We start from the raw sequence: 16,575 nt of genomic DNA, 5'->3' as shown, positions 1-16,575 counted from the left end.
CGTATTTCTATGGAACTTATAGTTTCGAAGATATTCGAGGTGGTAATAGTTATTGCCCTACCCTGTATATTTTTATCGAATATCATAGCTCGGTAAAATCGATAAAACCGCTTCTGGGGCAAGCAGCTCTCCCCGTACCGTCATCGGAGGGTTGCCATCAATCGTGCCATGGTAAACTCGTTTTTGTCTTTAACATGTGCGAGCAACAGCAACGCGAGATTATTTTTGAGAGATACGTCGTGTACAAGAGCTTCCAGATGTTTGAGTGGGATCGAAGCGAAGGAACCGTCGGTGCAGCATCCCCTAGGATGTCCCCCGAAGCCCTCCTGGTCGCTCGCGCCAGGGGGTGGCGCGAGGAAGCTGAAAACGGCGACGTCCTCGCACGAGAACGGTGGAGATGATCGTGACGGGTGGCGTGGCCGTCGTGGTTGCGGCGCTGTCCGAAAAATCAAAAATAGCCGGTGTGCCAGTCAGTGCGGCGATGTCGACGGCGAACGACGTTTCGGCGGTACGGTTCGGCCGGTGGTGGTGGTGCTGGCGGAGACGAAGGAGGAGTACTACCTGCAGGTCAACGATGCCGATGGGATACTCGAAGACGTTCGTTCTTCTCGGTATACTCTCGGTGATATGCGCCCTCCTGGGCACCGTGGACGCCGTCGCAAAGACGAAATCGGACGAACCGCGTGGCAAAGGGTCTCACAAGGACGCGGAACCTGTCATCGAGGAAGTCAACGCGAAGCAACTCGAGCGGCTCCTCAACGAGAAGGATTTTGTTGCCGTGTATTGGTGTAAGTGTCCGCCAGGAGACCGTCACATTTTCACCCTTACGCGGTAGATTCCCTTGCGGCGTACATTTTCTCCAGAGCGGCCAGAGGAAGGTCCTCTTTTGGCGGGGGTGGAATCGAACGGTGATCGTGATCGCTTCGCCGCTGGTAACCTTCAAAGTCTCTTTTATTTCTTCGCGCGTTGTTACAATTCTTTTCAAGGATAAGGGTTTTTCGAAAGCATCTTTCAATGTATTTTTGGAAAGAAACGCTACATGAACTTCTGAACGAGTAATGTATAACAGTTCTATATTATCCTCCGAGGGATTCGGGAAGATATTTCGGGAAATCGCTGTATCTAGAGCGAAGAAATGTCAGATATATTTATGAGCACGTGTCCCGCTTGCACGTGCTCCTAACAGGTGAATTAGATAATTTTCGGAAAGTGGGATAATTTTCATTTATTCGACGAGCAACCCCCCCAATGATTAACGCGGTGAAACGTTTCGTTCAATACGTCTATTCGGAACGGTGTTCTGGATCGAGGAACTTTCATGACTACTAATTTTTGGAAATACGGTTCAACTATGTTACGAAAGTGGGTTCAGAAAATACGAAATCAACGCTACGTCCGCCGACACGTGGCAGAGCTTCAACCTTACGTAACTCGTCTATAGCGTGCCCTTTTGATTCTCGTTTGGCCATCGAATTCTTCGGGGTACTTCGCACCACGTACTCTCTCCCTCTTTTCTGCCTCCTGCATTCCTCTAGGTTCAGCGACTCTATTACAATCTGAACCTCGATTATCGAAAGTGATCTGCTCGGGAAAAAATTTGATTGGAATTAGATTTTATATATTCGCATTTTACAGTGGTGAACGCTCGATAACGATAGAATTATCGTTTAAATTCTAATCGATACACCTACGTTCCCATCGATATATTTTGTTTGTAGTAACGTTTTCGAGGAAGGGTTGGACTTTCTTCTCCATAGGTAAAATTGTCTCGGCCACGAAAAGCCGCATGTACCCTCTGTCGTTCTTCCTCTAGTCTTCTTCTTCGGTGTCAGCGAATTATGTAATCCGTGGCCGTGCTGTAGTGGGTGTCGATGAAAGCCAGAATTTCAGAACGGGATTCGTCATTGAGATCGTTTTGCGTGCAATGACGACAAGTGAGTCGTCAATATGCGAACGGTTTAATGTACCAAGACGGGGACGCGCGTGTGCGTGTTATAAATAAATCTCGCGGTAGAAGATTGACGCTTCTGTTACTCGTTCGAGTCGCTGGCTTAACGTCCTGTGCACGTTTGTTTCGATTAAAATTGGAAAAAGATCGATCGTATCGATCGTGGGCTCGCAGACCTCCGAGACATGTTCGTTCCTTTTTTCACGCAACTTTCTGCCGTAATTTCGAATGGTTCCTGAAGAGATATCGTCATCGAAGTAACAAATTATACAGCTAGCAACATGCGCGTCATGCGTACGGATTGCGTTCGTATGACAATTAACAACGGGTATTAAATTCTCTCCTCTTGCCAAGTGGACTCAGTCCACTCAGTAGGACAAGTCGTCTCTGGTCAAACGCAAGATTTCGCGACCAACTCCGAGAATGTAATAATTGATACAATGGACCGAACTGTCGGATATAAAGCGAAGAAATAAAAAATTGCTTAAGATCGATCAAAATCGCACTTTCGCAAGCAAGAGCTGCCCGCTAGAGGAAGGCGCGAATTTTCCCTGGAGCAACCAAATGATTCGAGTCAAAGATAAGGTTACAGTTCGGTTGGTGGCTGGGAACTTAAGAAGTTGATCAGATTTGATTACCTCAATGGAAACGCAGCGGCCACTGACTCACCGGTGTGACGCACTCGTACACAAATTAGTCGCGTCTTGGTATATCAAGACGCGTTGCCAGCCGTTGATTTAATTTCATCGATGCAATGGTGACGCTCTCGTTGCGCTTGAAAATCACGATGATAAGAAGTTATGCTACAGATATACAATTTGCATCGAAATCATTGGAACTTTCGTCGAACCTTTTTTACAATTTTACAAATTTATCTTAGGTTAGACACCCTCCCTATTTCATCGACGAGATCATCGAATCGAACGATCGAAGACGAACGAACGTTGAGAATCACTGTGTCAGAAATACGGTAAACTAGAGCATGACGATCAACGTGGCACACGCAACGGTAGCATCGGCCAGTAAGGGCTAGATCTTTCGAAGCCAACGGGCAACCCTCTTGACAACCTGTTCTCCCGACGCGGTCGCCGCATTCTTCTCGTGATTTACCCCTGAATCACGTTTTCATAATACCATCTGATGTAAGAGTCCAACGACGAAATAACCAAGATGACGCGTTGAGAACTCGGGAGACAACCTTGCCAGGAAGAAACGATGTCGTCTCTCGACGAGTCCGCGCGCCCGTTCTTCTCCGCGCATCGATCGCGACCCCGTCGATCGAGATCGATCCCCAGAGAATGCACCGAGTCGCTCCCACCTCCCAGCGTTTTTTCGGGAAACGAGGTTTCGCGTTCCTCGCGCTACGTTCGTACGCCACTTCCCAACGATTCGTAGCCGCTTCTTCGCGCAATGACGTAACGAACACTCTCAAAATACACCGGTGGGACTCGCGATAACTTTTCGTGGCTCTTTCACGCGGCTCCCGTAAAAATAGTACGCTAGGAGATAGGGACGCCAAATCTCGCACTCTCTTTCTCTCTTTCTTCGCCGGTGGATTATTATTCGGGCATTTTTAGAGAAACCCTCGGCCAGCCGGGATCTGGTCGATCGGCAGGAAAGAGCAATACTCGAAAGCGCTGTTAGCAAGGCCGGCGCTCCGGTAGCCGCCGCTTTTAGCACACGTTCGAGTTATTTTAGCTCTTGCCGCGGAGCATCTCGCTATCGTCTCGCCTGAAAACATACCGTCCTCGGCCACCCTGCACACTCGCAGTTCTCAGCCGTCACGAGAGAGACCGTCGTCCTGGAGACGACGCCGATCCTACACGCAAGCCCTGTTTCGAGGAGATCGAGGACGAATAGTCGTCGAAAGACCTGGACGAGCCTTTACGAAGGCTAGACGCGAGAAGACCCGGACGACGAGCTCGCGAGTCGAACCTATTTCCAGCCGCCGTGTCCTCGCCTCTTCTTCACGCCGCGAACTGAGCTTTTTCTTGCTTCGTGTCTCGTTTCGATGATATTCTAACTGGGAAAAGGGTTTCCGCGAATCTGATTTTAAAACGTCGCACGTAGGTTTCTTTTCGTTCAAACTAAATTAAGATGATACGAGTGAAAGGACGCCTCTCGTATAATAAGCGTTTGATACTTAGGGGAAAACGGAAGTTTCGTCTTACTGCGTTACGAGAGCAGAGCGATTATAAAAGATTCGTGACGCGCACCGGAAGACGCGGGCCTCTCGAGTAGATATTTCCAGATGCGCTCCCTCGTTCGGAGCTTCCCGAAAGACGGGCTCTTTCCGCCCCATCAATTAAGGCAAAGTCTCCCCGACTTTCGGCTGCGCCCCATTACCGCCCTGACGCGCAAACGGGACGGTTATCTTCCGATTGCTGTAACTTATTATTAGAAGCAGTCTTTGAAGTTCAGTTTAAAGTATAGTTTATTTGAGACATTTCACCCTCGGACTACGTTTCTTGGTAAAACTAACGAACGCCATTGTCGAACGCAACACGAGCTTCTTTCCCCTTCTCCTGTTAAAATGAGAAGTCGTTGTAACAGAAATACATCCCATTGACTTACAGATGTTTAATTTGACAGGCACGAAATGACTTTTCAACGCGTATCCTTCCACTAATAAACAATCCCGTTTTACTAGACGCGCGTAACCAGTTTAACTATCGTCTCGCGTTTCACTTTCATCGTCATGAGTGACGTTGAATCGTTACTCGAAACTGCGACTGGAAATTCGAAATTTTCCATATATTCAAAGATGTATCGAACTGGATCTTCGACTCGGTTATTTAATAGCGGACGAATCATCGTTTTAGAAGCGATCTTGTTGTGTCTACGACGCTCGACCACCTGTGCGCGGCGAGACGTAATTTAATTATTAGCTTGCCAGGAAAAACTCAGAATGAGAAAATTGCTAATTCAGCGATAAGCACGCTTGATCCTCTGCCAACAAATCGCGTTACCCATATGTATATACGCGCATGTTTATATGTACGCGTTATTATACGTTGTTTATTCAGCAGTGGATGGCCGACGTGTTTGTTTGAGCATGTCGTTGCTACTTACATCATAAACTAGTATTTTCTTTCGCATTCTGAGATCGCTTAACGGCCTGTTAGTAGGAGTGAATATACCATTCTTTATCTGCAGTGGAGATACACGAGACATACTTCCATTGAAAATTCAACAAACCAGGCAGTTGCGACTCGACGAAATATCGAAATTTCTTAGATCTGTTAGCGTTTTTATCCTTGAACGAAAGATATACGATCCACAGGTTTCGCTCGCGCGCGTTTCCGTCGGAGAATAGCGATCGCTGCACGTGCTGGAACGACACCAGCGTCCGCAGAACCACACACAGGTTTACCTGAGCGGTAGCGCAAGCTCAGGACACCCACGCTTTGTCCCCAATCGTCGGTTCACGCTTTGAAGCTCACCAATACCGACACAATCGCAGACTCACGCGTCTACGCGAGACAAGAAATACGACCGATTGAGTGGCTATCTTTAGCGACGGTCTGGGACCATGAAGATATGCTTCGAATGTTTCTTCCGGTATAAATAAAGCTATCGACTCCAGGTATGCTCTTCGATCGATAAAAAAATCGTCTCGAGATCAGCCAGGAAATTCGAACCATCTCGAACGTCTACAGCGTTCCGGATCGCTTCCTCGAACGGTCAACGCTCCGTCTAGGAAATGTATTTATTTATTAAACGTACGACAGCGTTGCAATTCAATTCTTGAAAAAATTTGGCCGGAGAGACATTGACACAGTTCCCAGCTGGTATGGGAAAGTTCTGTAACGAGGTTGCTAACGCACACCTTGCAGACAACGCCGACGTCTTCGTCAGCCGCGTCAAGCGAGAAATCACGCGAGCGCCCTTCGCGGGAAGACGTCCGTGAGGAACGCCGGAGAGTAAAATGTCGTCGTCGACGGCGTCGCGGCGAGGCCGTTCGTTCTCGTATTTTTAGTGGCTCGTAAACTAGGCACTGGCCGTCGGTTCGATCTCGTCGTCTCTGTTTCTCCTGCGCAGCGAAGGAACACGAAGGTGGGTTGCCACCACTTGGGAGCGTGCGCGGACACCTAAGTACCTCGATACCGCCACCTTGAAACGTCGAAGAGCACCGGCACGTGGTCCACCGATTATACGAAGATCTCCAGTCGCGGCAAGGCTGGGATATCGCGGCCACCAGCGTGTATTCTTGGTCCACGCTGATATCAGCGGGTATTTTCTCGCGCGGGCCATTCAAACGTACACGGTGGCGCCAAACGTTTCCGTCGAGTCTCTCGCGACTCATAGGTTTCGAAGGGGTCGTCGAGCCTCTTCCAATTTTTTTTTACATTTTTATAGCTACATGCCTTCCACCTATTTTAATCTACAGTTCGAAATATTCGAAATAATTCTAGTCATTCTGTTATTTTTATTTCTTGGTGTTTCTTATTTATACGCGATCGATAAAAATTCCCGCGAACGACCAACCGATTTAACCTTGCATTCGAGATGCTGTCGTTTTCTGTGTCGCGCCCACTCCTCATCTGTCCTTGCGGAAGACAGTGATGTTAGAAATTTTAGGCGGGTACTATTCCTGTCACGAGAACGGACTGAAATGTTTGACGGAACATCGTGGGAACGTTTACAAATAATTAGCGATCGTAGAACATACGGCACGTATCATAAGATATGAATATAACTTCGACGGTATAGTTCGTTCCAACCCGTGTTGAAGGTTTCCTTGGTCAAATAAAGGATTATTTTTAAATTGTGAACTCATCGATCATCTTACGTTTGTCGATGATTGCGGAGCGGATAGTATCGCACTGCTTAGTTACTCGGAGAGAGCAACCGGATACGACGAAAAATAATAGAAATAAATAAAAATAGGAGATAAGCTGATAGGCTAAACGTGAAATCGAGTTTCAGCGGGTATCGCTTATTTTTCGCTCCCGATTCGCCGATCCGTTTAGGAGTGGAACGGGTGGGTGGACACGATGAGAAATAAAAATAGAATTGTTTTGTGTCGCTCTATTTATATTTGTTTGCGAGTCTCTGCTTCACCGGGAAGATCAGTTCGAGATAGTTTTCGCAGCCGGTAAATCTTCGGGTCTTATGTAGGTGGCCTGTTGAATAACAGAATCATTGTTATAGATGCATACGGTTTCCAACCCGAAATAACTAAAAACTCCAAGTTTTTCGTTATTTAAATTGATTGCTAAACAACGGACCGATGAAAATTTCGAGTCATCGTCGGGGATAGGAAATGCTCGTAAGTTTAAAAATTAAGAAAACTGCCCTCCGTTTGTCTAGACAGTTTCGTAGATAACAGAATTGTACTATTTTTCAAAATTTAGAAAGTTTAGAAATTTCAAAGTTTTAAAATCCCTCAAAATATCTTTAGTACATGGGCATCAATTACCATTCCGAAGCGTAACCCGTTGTGGCATTTAGCGAACCCCGAAGAAGTTTTTCCGCGTTACTCGACAATCATTGCCACACAATTTCTCTTAACTTTCCTCTATTAAGAACGCAGCCAGTGGAGTCGGTCCAACTTAACTGGCACACGTTTTTCAACGACTCGGCTGTTCGCTCTTCCTCGCTCTTCTTTGGACGTGTTGCTGTATCCTCTCTTTTTCAGCTCTAATCATACGTTGCCAGACTTCGTGCGGGGGTGCCTGCAAGCCAAATGTTATTGCTTCGACGATACATACCAACAAACGAGAAATACGGTCGACTGGCAAATAAAATACAAAACATACGCAATCAACACGGTAACAGGGATGCGTTGTCCATCAAAGCGACACGACTGTTGCGTGTCAACGATTGGAAACAGCTTTGCGAAAATAGAATTTAAAATGGAACCAGGGATGGGAAAAGACGAGCGAAAAAAAGGAGAATCAGAAACGAAGGAAAATGACTCGAGAACGAATGATTTTCTTGACTCTATTCCTGGGATGTCTTCGCCAAAAATGGTGGGGAGCGCCAATTCTTTCGGTTTCTTTCATGGATCTCGCGTGGTAGCTTCTGTCGTTGTCATTGAGGCGAGATTTTGATGGCTGCGGTAAGAAGGATCGATAGAGAAAACGTTCGAGAGATACCTTGCTGTCCATATCCAATGATTGTAACCCAACACCCGCGCAGCTCGTCCGCCGCGCCAGCGAGAGGAACGGAGCCGAGCCGGCCAAGAACGCTCGGAACTGCCAAGCCACGAACGATAAGCATAAAACTCGCGTAAGAAGGATTACCTTTCCTTCTTCTGTAACGCTAGGCTGATTTCAAGGATGTGCTCGCGGGAATTGATCGTTAACTCCCGTTCGCCAAAGGTTTCTTACAGCATTAATGCGTCGAAGCGTTTGAGACTTGAATTTTACGCTTGATAAAGAGTTGAAATAGTAGATTATCCATTTTCATTTAAATCGTACTCGTTTAAAGTTTTCCATAACTCGTCAAAAAAGCGCGAAATCGTGAGTGTCGCTAATCACCCAACGCGACTACTTTTTCAGATGCGAGAAGCTGCATAACATGCGACAAGGTGCTAGCCGAACTGGAGAAGATCGACGACGACACGGACCACTTCGGGGTCGACTTCGTGAAAATCAACGACAAACGACTGGCCAAGCAGTATGGCATCAAAAACTTCCCAGCCCTCACGTATTTCCGCGAAAAGGAACCAATCATTTACGAAGGTTAGACTCGCCAAACATTTGAATTTTATTCGTTCGGCACGCACCTCGTATTTACAGCGCGATGAACAATCGAACGCGATTTCGTTAAATATTTACATAGCATTCGCGCTTACGACGAACAACAACGGGTAGCAATGATTCCAAATGGCTGAAAGTTCGCCAAACTTTTATTGGAATCCGGCCGCGATCTCGGTAACCTTGCCAGGTATGAGAAACAAGGTTCGAGACTCGCCGCGGTATAGTACTTGACCCAGAATCAACGGAACAATCGCTGATATTCTCGAATTTTCGCGATGTGCGTGCTCTACTGGTTCCAGTAGAAAGGGTCTGCAATGGTCAGACAATTAACTACCTGCAACGCCGCGGCGCGTTGTGTTCTACTCTTTGCATCGAAATGCTTATTAAATTGGACCTTAAATACGAGGTTGCAAGAAATGGGATCCAATGGTCGATGCTAAGAACTTTTTTGAATTTTCTCAAAGTCTCAAGCAAAAGTACCTCGAGAGAAACAACGCCGCGCGTTTTCCGATGCTTTGTGCCATAAACTCGAGGTAAACCTATTCCAATAACATTTGGACGCGTGACGACGGTCCAGAAACACTGGCGTCTCGTCGAATTCTATCGACAACGAAACCAAACGTTACGTACGTGCTCATCGAACGAAAAATCGTGGATCTCAGATTTTCGCGGAACGGTTACACCTCGCGCGGTAAGTCTGACCACCTTCGTTCTCTGGCAGCGCTCCCAAGTTTTGGTATTTGGTGAGGTTAGTCTGTAAAACAGCAGCTATCCGTGTGCTCGAGATTTGTTCAACATACCAACCCCTTCGATGCGTACCGCGATCCGTGATCTTCCGCCTTGTACGGATCCGCGCGATCGAGTCGCGGTCTCGCGGCGTAATTTCTTTTGGCTGATGACTCCTCAACGAAAAGAGGAAATTAATAAAGTGCATGGAATGCGCGTTACGTAATGACACGATGCAGCGTGCCATGTACTGTATCTTACGGTTTCATTGAGCTGCTGGCTGTCTAGCTCTCTACATTTAGATCGAGAGGCGCTTTGATTCGCTCGACAACGAAAACGTCCTGCTACAATGCGGCATTGTCAATGATAGAGGTGCTCGCGAATAGAGTGGATGCTACTGATCCAATGTAAACACTGCATGATTATTTACATACGGTCAACTAAAACGACCGATATTTAAATGATAGATTCGAAGAAGTATTCTCTGCGTAAAACTACGCGGAAGTCGCATTCCGTGTAGCAATTAGCGCGTTACTTTCTAAGATTCTAGATTCGGAAAGTAATAGTCTGATTATCTCCGACATAAACGTCGAACGGCAAAGACGTTAAATGAAACGATGTTGCGTCGTTCACGCGTCCAGACGGAGAAAATCCGAAATTGAACGCACTTGGACACTCGACGCGGAAGCAGACGCGGTACAGGTGTGATCATCAATCCCGCTACATTGTTGCCACTAAAGCCCGGGTTTGGCAACGAGATCGCGGAGATTTATTAACTCGATGGACCGAATATCTCGAACGTCCGGTCCAAGGTGAACTGGGAAAAGCGAAAACGAATCCGTTGCATTGGCTTTCACCGGAACGTTTCGGTAGATTTTCGTTCGATGATGTAACGACAGGTTGTATCTATTTCTATTGTACCAAATGCAACGCACCGCGATAGCAGTCTATTTTCGACGTCTCGGGATGGTAAACAGAAGCGGCAGGAAATCGCAATTAGAGGTGTATTATTAACTCTTTGAGTCTACACCGGTATCCATACAATGGTAACCTAATCCTCTTTTTATTTCGCGATGATGCTGGAAAAATTATTTACTTTCCTCGCGTGTTTCAATAACCGAGGAATCCAAGTCCGATTATTATCGAGCAGCGTTATTACGTAATTGCGACTTTCAGGTGACTTGATGGACGAAGAAAACGTGCTAGACTTCTTGACGAGTCTAGAAGCAATGGACCTGCCCGATCGTATCGAAGAGGTAAACTCAAAAATTCTGGAGAAGATCGTCGAGGACACGGAATTCGTGGCAGTCCTTTTCTGTGAGTTCTTTCTCTCGTGCCTCGTATGATCGTATATTACAACCATGATTCTCTCTCTATCACCCCAAGTAAGATTCGCTTTCATCGGGAAGAGTGTAAAAGTATGACACGCTACATGTAGTTTCACATCGCGTTCCATTGAATTTACGTAGACACTCTTCTCGACGAAAACAGTGAAAATCAGCCAATCATGTCACACTCGACAGCGTTCGTTGCGTAGAATTTAACGATTACTCGCAGAATTCTGTGTTTCAGTTGTGAGCACAGTTTGTTATCAATCAGATATTGAAGTATGATACATTATTTCTTGATTCGTTTGTGTACATAGAACGCACACTTTTATTGTTATTATTTTTTTTGTCTTACTAATGTCTTCCGTTCAAAGGCAACAGGTACTTAACATCGTGAATGTACATAAGATTAACAGGGCTTTACAGAACTCGCAGTAAACTCGGCTACAATAACAAGTTTCGTTCAAATACAGATTTATTTCGTCTTATTTTTTGTGTTCACCGCAGCTCGCATCGACATTTCCAACAATTACGAGCACCGAGCAATTAACGCAATAGAATCACAAAGAGTGGATCATTTAACATCGCCATGTCGAATAATTCTTTTCTTAATCGTCACGTTATCAACAGGAAATAGTTTTTAAACGACATCCATTACGTGATACCCAAACCGATCCCTAATTTAAAAGATCCCTTCGCTATCCTTGATCGAAATATCAACATTTATTCTAAATAGTCCATTTTGTAAATATTTTCATTTCTTTTTTATTTATGATGTACGTACATTCCACATACCTCCTGAATCCTGCCTTAGAAAATTGTCTTTTCTTTAGAGCACCATGGATGTCACGTCCCCCTACCAACGATTCCCATCGATCCCCTTGTCAGTATTCGTCTCTTTCCCATTGTCTGCGAAAATTTGTCGTTGTCCGTTGTGAAAGATTAACGCATCGCAAAGTGGCACAGAAGTCGAACGAAATTCCCTTCGCGAACAACAGACGTATCTTGTTCGAGCTTTCGAATCTCCTGGCAATTTCAAACGCCTCGACGGGGACTCCCTCCACTTTGCGATTCGATCACTTGCAACATACTTGTAAATAATACATATATGTGAAACGTTCTTGTGTGTGTTGGTATGGATAGGTCCGGATACGCAGCGGTGTGCTGGCGTCGGTTCTAGTAAGTATACATTTAAATGACATCGTTGTTCTAAATGTTATACAGCTTTCATCTCCAACGCTTGTACACACACCACGATGCACGAGCCAGATTGTTTTGGAAGAACAAGGAAGGCGATTGATTCTTGAGCCCCGTTTGTACATTTTTCACGATAAATTCTTAAACAAACTGGTTCGTACTCGGTTGTATGTTCTCCATATACGTATTTACCTTCCCGATACACACACTTAACGATCAACCAGTACCTGGTTTTTAATTGACACTTTGAGCACATTGCATCGCTTGCAGCATTTGTCTCTGTTTCTATCTATCGTAGTAGAGGAATTCGATATCCAGAAGGAAAAAGGTGACGAGGAAGGAAGAAGAGTTTTTTTAATTATTTCGTCGATGTTACATGTGCGACGAATTCTCATGGAGTTTATATACGAAACGAGCATTTATCGAATCGATTAGTAATTGAAGTGACTCGGACTGTTTAATAAATTCCAGTCGGTTAACGTGGAATAACGCCAAAGGAGAGTCAACGGAACGAAACGATAAGGGACTTCGAATCGGCTAAAGGCTGAAAGAAGTCCTACGTTACCCGGTTAGAAGCATTAAACGGAGAAGCAAAGTATTCGATTACTGATTCAGTGTCGTGTGTGCATTGATAGACATGGTGATGTAGATCGTAGAATGTGCATTATTGTGCATCCCCCCTTAGAGTAGATGAATGTGAACTATAACTCGAGAGGAATTTTGCATACTAATCCGACGTGTATTCTCACTTAGACTGGGTAGTTCTTGTTCGTAGATCGAGAATATTTGAAAAAGAAAGTTAAACGGTAACGCAATTTTTACACGATTCGATTTCATCGAAACGTTCAATCGAATTTCACTTGTAGACAAATATAGGATTTTCTACGCTTGATCAAATTATCAAAACTTTCTTTAAAAAAAAGGGAACGCCCCAAAAAGAAGATAGAGAGCAAAAGTATCTCGAATCGAATGTTTGATCCTATTTGGCCCGAAGATGTTCAACTCGATGTTTCCGGATCTACCGTCAAAAGGAAACGCCCAATAACACTGTTTTTTATTTCAAATGGGACAGACAAACCAGACTGCAAAAAGTGTCTGAAGGCCCTTCAAGAATTGGAGAACATCGACGACGAAGCTGACCAGTTGGGCATCGGTTTCGTGAAGATCGCCGACGAGCAGCTCGCGGACGAATACAATCTGGGCCCTCTTCCAGTTTTAGTCTACTACAGACATCAAATTCCCATCATTTACGAGCGTAAGCATTGCTGTCGTAGTCGCAAATTTATTCGACTTATTCTCCCATATAAAATCTCACGTAATATTGCGTAGACGAGCTTAGCAGAGAAGAGGATGTCTTGGAATGGCTCATAGGGAACAAGAGCACAGGGGACGAAGAAGACGTGATCGAAGACGTCACCTCGAAAACCCTCCAGACCCTGATCGGAAACATCGACAACCTGGTCGTTCTATTCTGTGCGTAGCTTTCTCTTGATCGCTTCGTTGTCTCCACGATTCGATTTACAAGCGATTCTTTCGTGAATTCTTCAGACGACCATGGTGACGAGGATTCGATGCAGGTGCTGACCGAGCTGGAGAAGATCGACGACGATTGCGACAAGCATGGTATCCAATTCGTGAAGATCGATGACGAAAAGGCGTCGAAGGACTTTGGAATCGATTCGGTCCCTGCGATCGTCTACTTTGAGAAGCAGATCCCAAATGTTTACGATGGTGGGTAGGTGGTATGAGCAGTCGGGCAACACTGACGTGCAGTGACTTCTCGCGCTGTTGGAAATGAATTATAATGAAATTTTTTGATCGCAGGTGACGTCGAAAACGAGGACGAAATATTAGAGTGGTTGCTGTCGCAGCTGGAGAAGGACGAGATCGAAGACGTTACCGACGAAATGTTGGATCGTCTGATCAAAGATGGAAAGACTCTGGCCGTGCTGTTTTGTGAGTCTCTCGATTCTTTCGAACGTTTATTTCACAGGTTAACTTGGAAAATCGCTAATGAAATTCTCGATGCAGACGACAACAACGATCGGAAGTCTCAGAAGATTCTCAATGAATTGGAAAACATCGACGACGAGTGCGATCAGCTCGGAGTGATCTTCGTGAAGATAGACAACGCGGAGGAGGCAAAGGAATACGGTATCGAGAAGGTTCCCAGCATGCTGTACTTCGAAAAGGGGATCCCAACTTTGTACGAGGGGAATCTGGAAGACGAGGAGAAGGTTCTGAAATGGATCGAGCAACAGCACAAGAGCGATCAAATAGAGGACATCACCGACGAAATGCTCGACATGGTCATCGAGAAGATGCCACACGTAGCCGTCCTCTTTTGTCAGTGCTTAATTTACTTCCTGTCCCCAGATTAAGCTAGCTAGAGATCTGTATCGAGTGTTTCGATTGTTTTTCACCCATTTAACCGTTCTCGTTATTTTAAACAGACGACAAGGATCAGAAGAAAAGCCAGAAGATCCTTTCCGAACTGGAGAACATCGACGACGACTGCGACCAACACAACATCGCGTTTGTGAAGATCCATGATCTGGACGAGGCCAAAGAATACGGCATCGAAAATTTCCCGACACTGGTACTCTTCGAGAGAAGAATACCGCACATATACGAAGGTACTTGTTTCCAAATTACTTGGCTCGAGTACAATCTACCGGGTTGAGACCGCCTCGTTTGCTTTTCATACTTTTAAACACGGAATTAACTAAAATAACAGAGTCTGGGCTTCGCAGGGGACTTGATGAACGAGGATCAGCTGCTGGGCTGGTTACTGCATCAGAAGAAACATACAGAGATACCGGAAGTGACAGACGAGATGATGGAGAAGCTGATCGAGACCTCACCGTACTTGGCAGTCCTGTTTTGTAAGCGATCGATTCGTCTTTCTACCTCCTTTTAACATTCTTCCACTGTTACCGGTTAGGTAGGTGCTGTTGGTCGATCGCGAGCAAAAACGAGACACGAATTGATTCCTTTTCGTAGACGACAAGGATGACAAGCAGGACATACGTATCCTGAACGAGCTGGAGAACATCGACGACGAGCTCGAGAAGGAAGGCATAGTCATCATTAGAATGGACAATGACGCCGAGGCGAAGGAATACGGTATCGATCATCTGCCGACTTTGGTCTACTTCGAGAACAAGATACCGGCGATTTACGAAGGAGACCTCTTGAACGAGGACGAGGTGCTCGAGTGGCTCATCGAGCAGAAGAACACCGCCACCATCGAGGAGGTCACGGACGAGATCCTGGCCGATCTAATCGAAGAACACGAATATGTTGTCGCGTTTTTCAGTGAGCATAGACCCTCGTTATATTCTCGTCCCTCGTTCCATTAACCTTTATCTTTGATGTTGTCTATCAGGCGGAGACTGCGAGGATGGTGACGAGTGCGACAAAGTTCTCGAAGAACTCGAGAATATCGACGACGAGCTGGACGAGACAGGCATCATCTTCGTCACAACGGAAGACACCGGATTCGCGAAGAAACACGGCATCAAAAGCTTTCCTACGTTGGCCTTCTTCAGAAACAAGGAGCCACTGATCTTTAAAGGCGACATCGAGGACGAAGACGAAGTGCTGTCGTGGATCACCGACGAGGACACCCTCGAAATCCCAGGGAAGATCGAGGAAGTGAATGCCAAAATGCTGGAAAACATCCTCGAAGAGAACGATTACATCGTCGTCTACTTTTGTGAGTATACGACGCTTATCGTATTCGTTAAAGTAGATTAAGGTGATCGTCTACCTTAACCGATTTCGCATCGCAGACAAAGAAGGTGACAAAAAAAGCCAGAAGATCCTGCAGGAACTGGAGAACATCGACGACGAGTGCGAGGAAAAAGATATCGATTTCGTGAAGATCTCAGACGATGGGATCGAGAAAGAGTACGATCTTCCTGGTCTACCGGCGTTGGCGTTTTACAGACACAAATTCCGTCAAGTCTATAACGGCGACATGATGCACGAAGAAGCAATTTTGGAATGGATCCTAGATCTTCGTACGCAAACTCCGGATGTGATCGAAAGCGTCGACAGGAAGACGCTACAGGTCCTCATCAACGACGTCGAGCATCTTGCTGTATTCTTTTGTAAGTTCGTTAAATATTCTCGTCATCTGTAACATATTGGAACGACGCGAAGATTATTGGAACACTCTGGTATGATAATATTTTATTTAACAGACGATGATAAATGCGAATCGTGTCCGGAAATTCTCGAGGAGCTAGAAACCATTGATGACGACACTGACAAACACGGTATTCAATTCGTAAAGTCGAACGACGCAAAATTAGCCGCCGAAATCGGCGTGTTCTCATTTCCGGCTCTCGTTTATTACGAGACTGGCGTCCCCATCATGTACGACGGTAAGTCTCGAATGCTTTTTCCTTGGCTTGTTCGATCACGATCAAGACCCGCGTTCCCTCGGCTAAATCCTCTTTGTTTCTTTACGCGAGATATCTTCAGTTTCACCCAGTCGGAGGAGGAAACAAAGACAGTAAAGATTTCTGCTTTGTAACCCCATCAGAAATCCTCCTCTTCGCCATTGTTCTTCTTTGAGTTGAAAATTCTATCCGCAAGCGAAATTAGTTTCAGATTTTATCGTGCGAAGGTTGACAAAGTAAACGTGTCGGTAAATAGAAAA

General features: G+C 45.6%; 1 protein-coding gene and 1 long non-coding RNA gene across 8 annotated transcripts in view; one reads left to right on the top strand and one right to left on the bottom strand.

Moving 5' to 3' along the window:
* Positions 1-7: 7 nt before the first annotated feature.
* Positions 8-16,575, top strand: part of LOC128877144 (uncharacterized) — a 30,431-nt gene continuing 13,863 nt past the window's right edge. For 3 of the 7 annotated variants that reach the window (XM_054124194.1, XM_054124191.1, XM_054124193.1), the window contains exons 1-15: positions 8-788; positions 8,455-8,637; positions 10,558-10,698; positions 11,853-11,888; positions 12,979-13,161; positions 13,236-13,379; positions 13,455-13,637; positions 13,731-13,862; positions 13,938-14,252; positions 14,360-14,542; positions 14,660-14,791; positions 14,910-15,224; positions 15,295-15,624; positions 15,701-16,021; positions 16,115-16,297. In XM_054124194.1, coding sequence (XP_053980169.1) covers positions 398-788; positions 8,455-8,637; positions 10,558-10,698; positions 11,853-11,888; positions 12,979-13,161; positions 13,236-13,379; positions 13,455-13,637; positions 13,731-13,862; positions 13,938-14,252; positions 14,360-14,542; positions 14,660-14,791; positions 14,910-15,224; positions 15,295-15,624; positions 15,701-16,021; positions 16,115-16,297 — 3,172 coding nt within the window. In that variant the 5' untranslated portion in view covers positions 8-397. The remainder of the gene's footprint in view (positions 789-8,454; positions 8,638-10,557; positions 10,699-11,852; positions 11,889-12,978; positions 13,162-13,235; positions 13,380-13,454; positions 13,638-13,730; positions 13,863-13,937; positions 14,253-14,359; positions 14,543-14,659; positions 14,792-14,909; positions 15,225-15,294; positions 15,625-15,700; positions 16,022-16,114; positions 16,298-16,575) is intronic. The other 4 variants (XM_054124195.1, XM_054124197.1, XM_054124196.1 and 1 more) reach the window with 3 other exon arrangements.
* Positions 6,973-11,828, bottom strand: LOC128877149 (uncharacterized). The gene is made up of 3 exons (XR_008457199.1): positions 11,505-11,828; positions 7,371-7,626; positions 6,973-7,074 (listed from the first exon to the last, which is right to left on the bottom strand). It is a non-coding gene; the product is annotated as an uncharacterized LOC128877149 (long non-coding RNA).

The sequence above is a fragment of the Hylaeus volcanicus genome, chromosome 5 (assembly GCF_026283585.1).
Source record: "Hylaeus volcanicus isolate JK05 chromosome 5, UHH_iyHylVolc1.0_haploid, whole genome shotgun sequence".
Lineage (NCBI taxonomy): Eukaryota > Metazoa > Arthropoda > Insecta > Hymenoptera > Colletidae > Hylaeus > Hylaeus volcanicus.
This window is presented reverse-complemented; position numbering and strand designations above follow the sequence as displayed.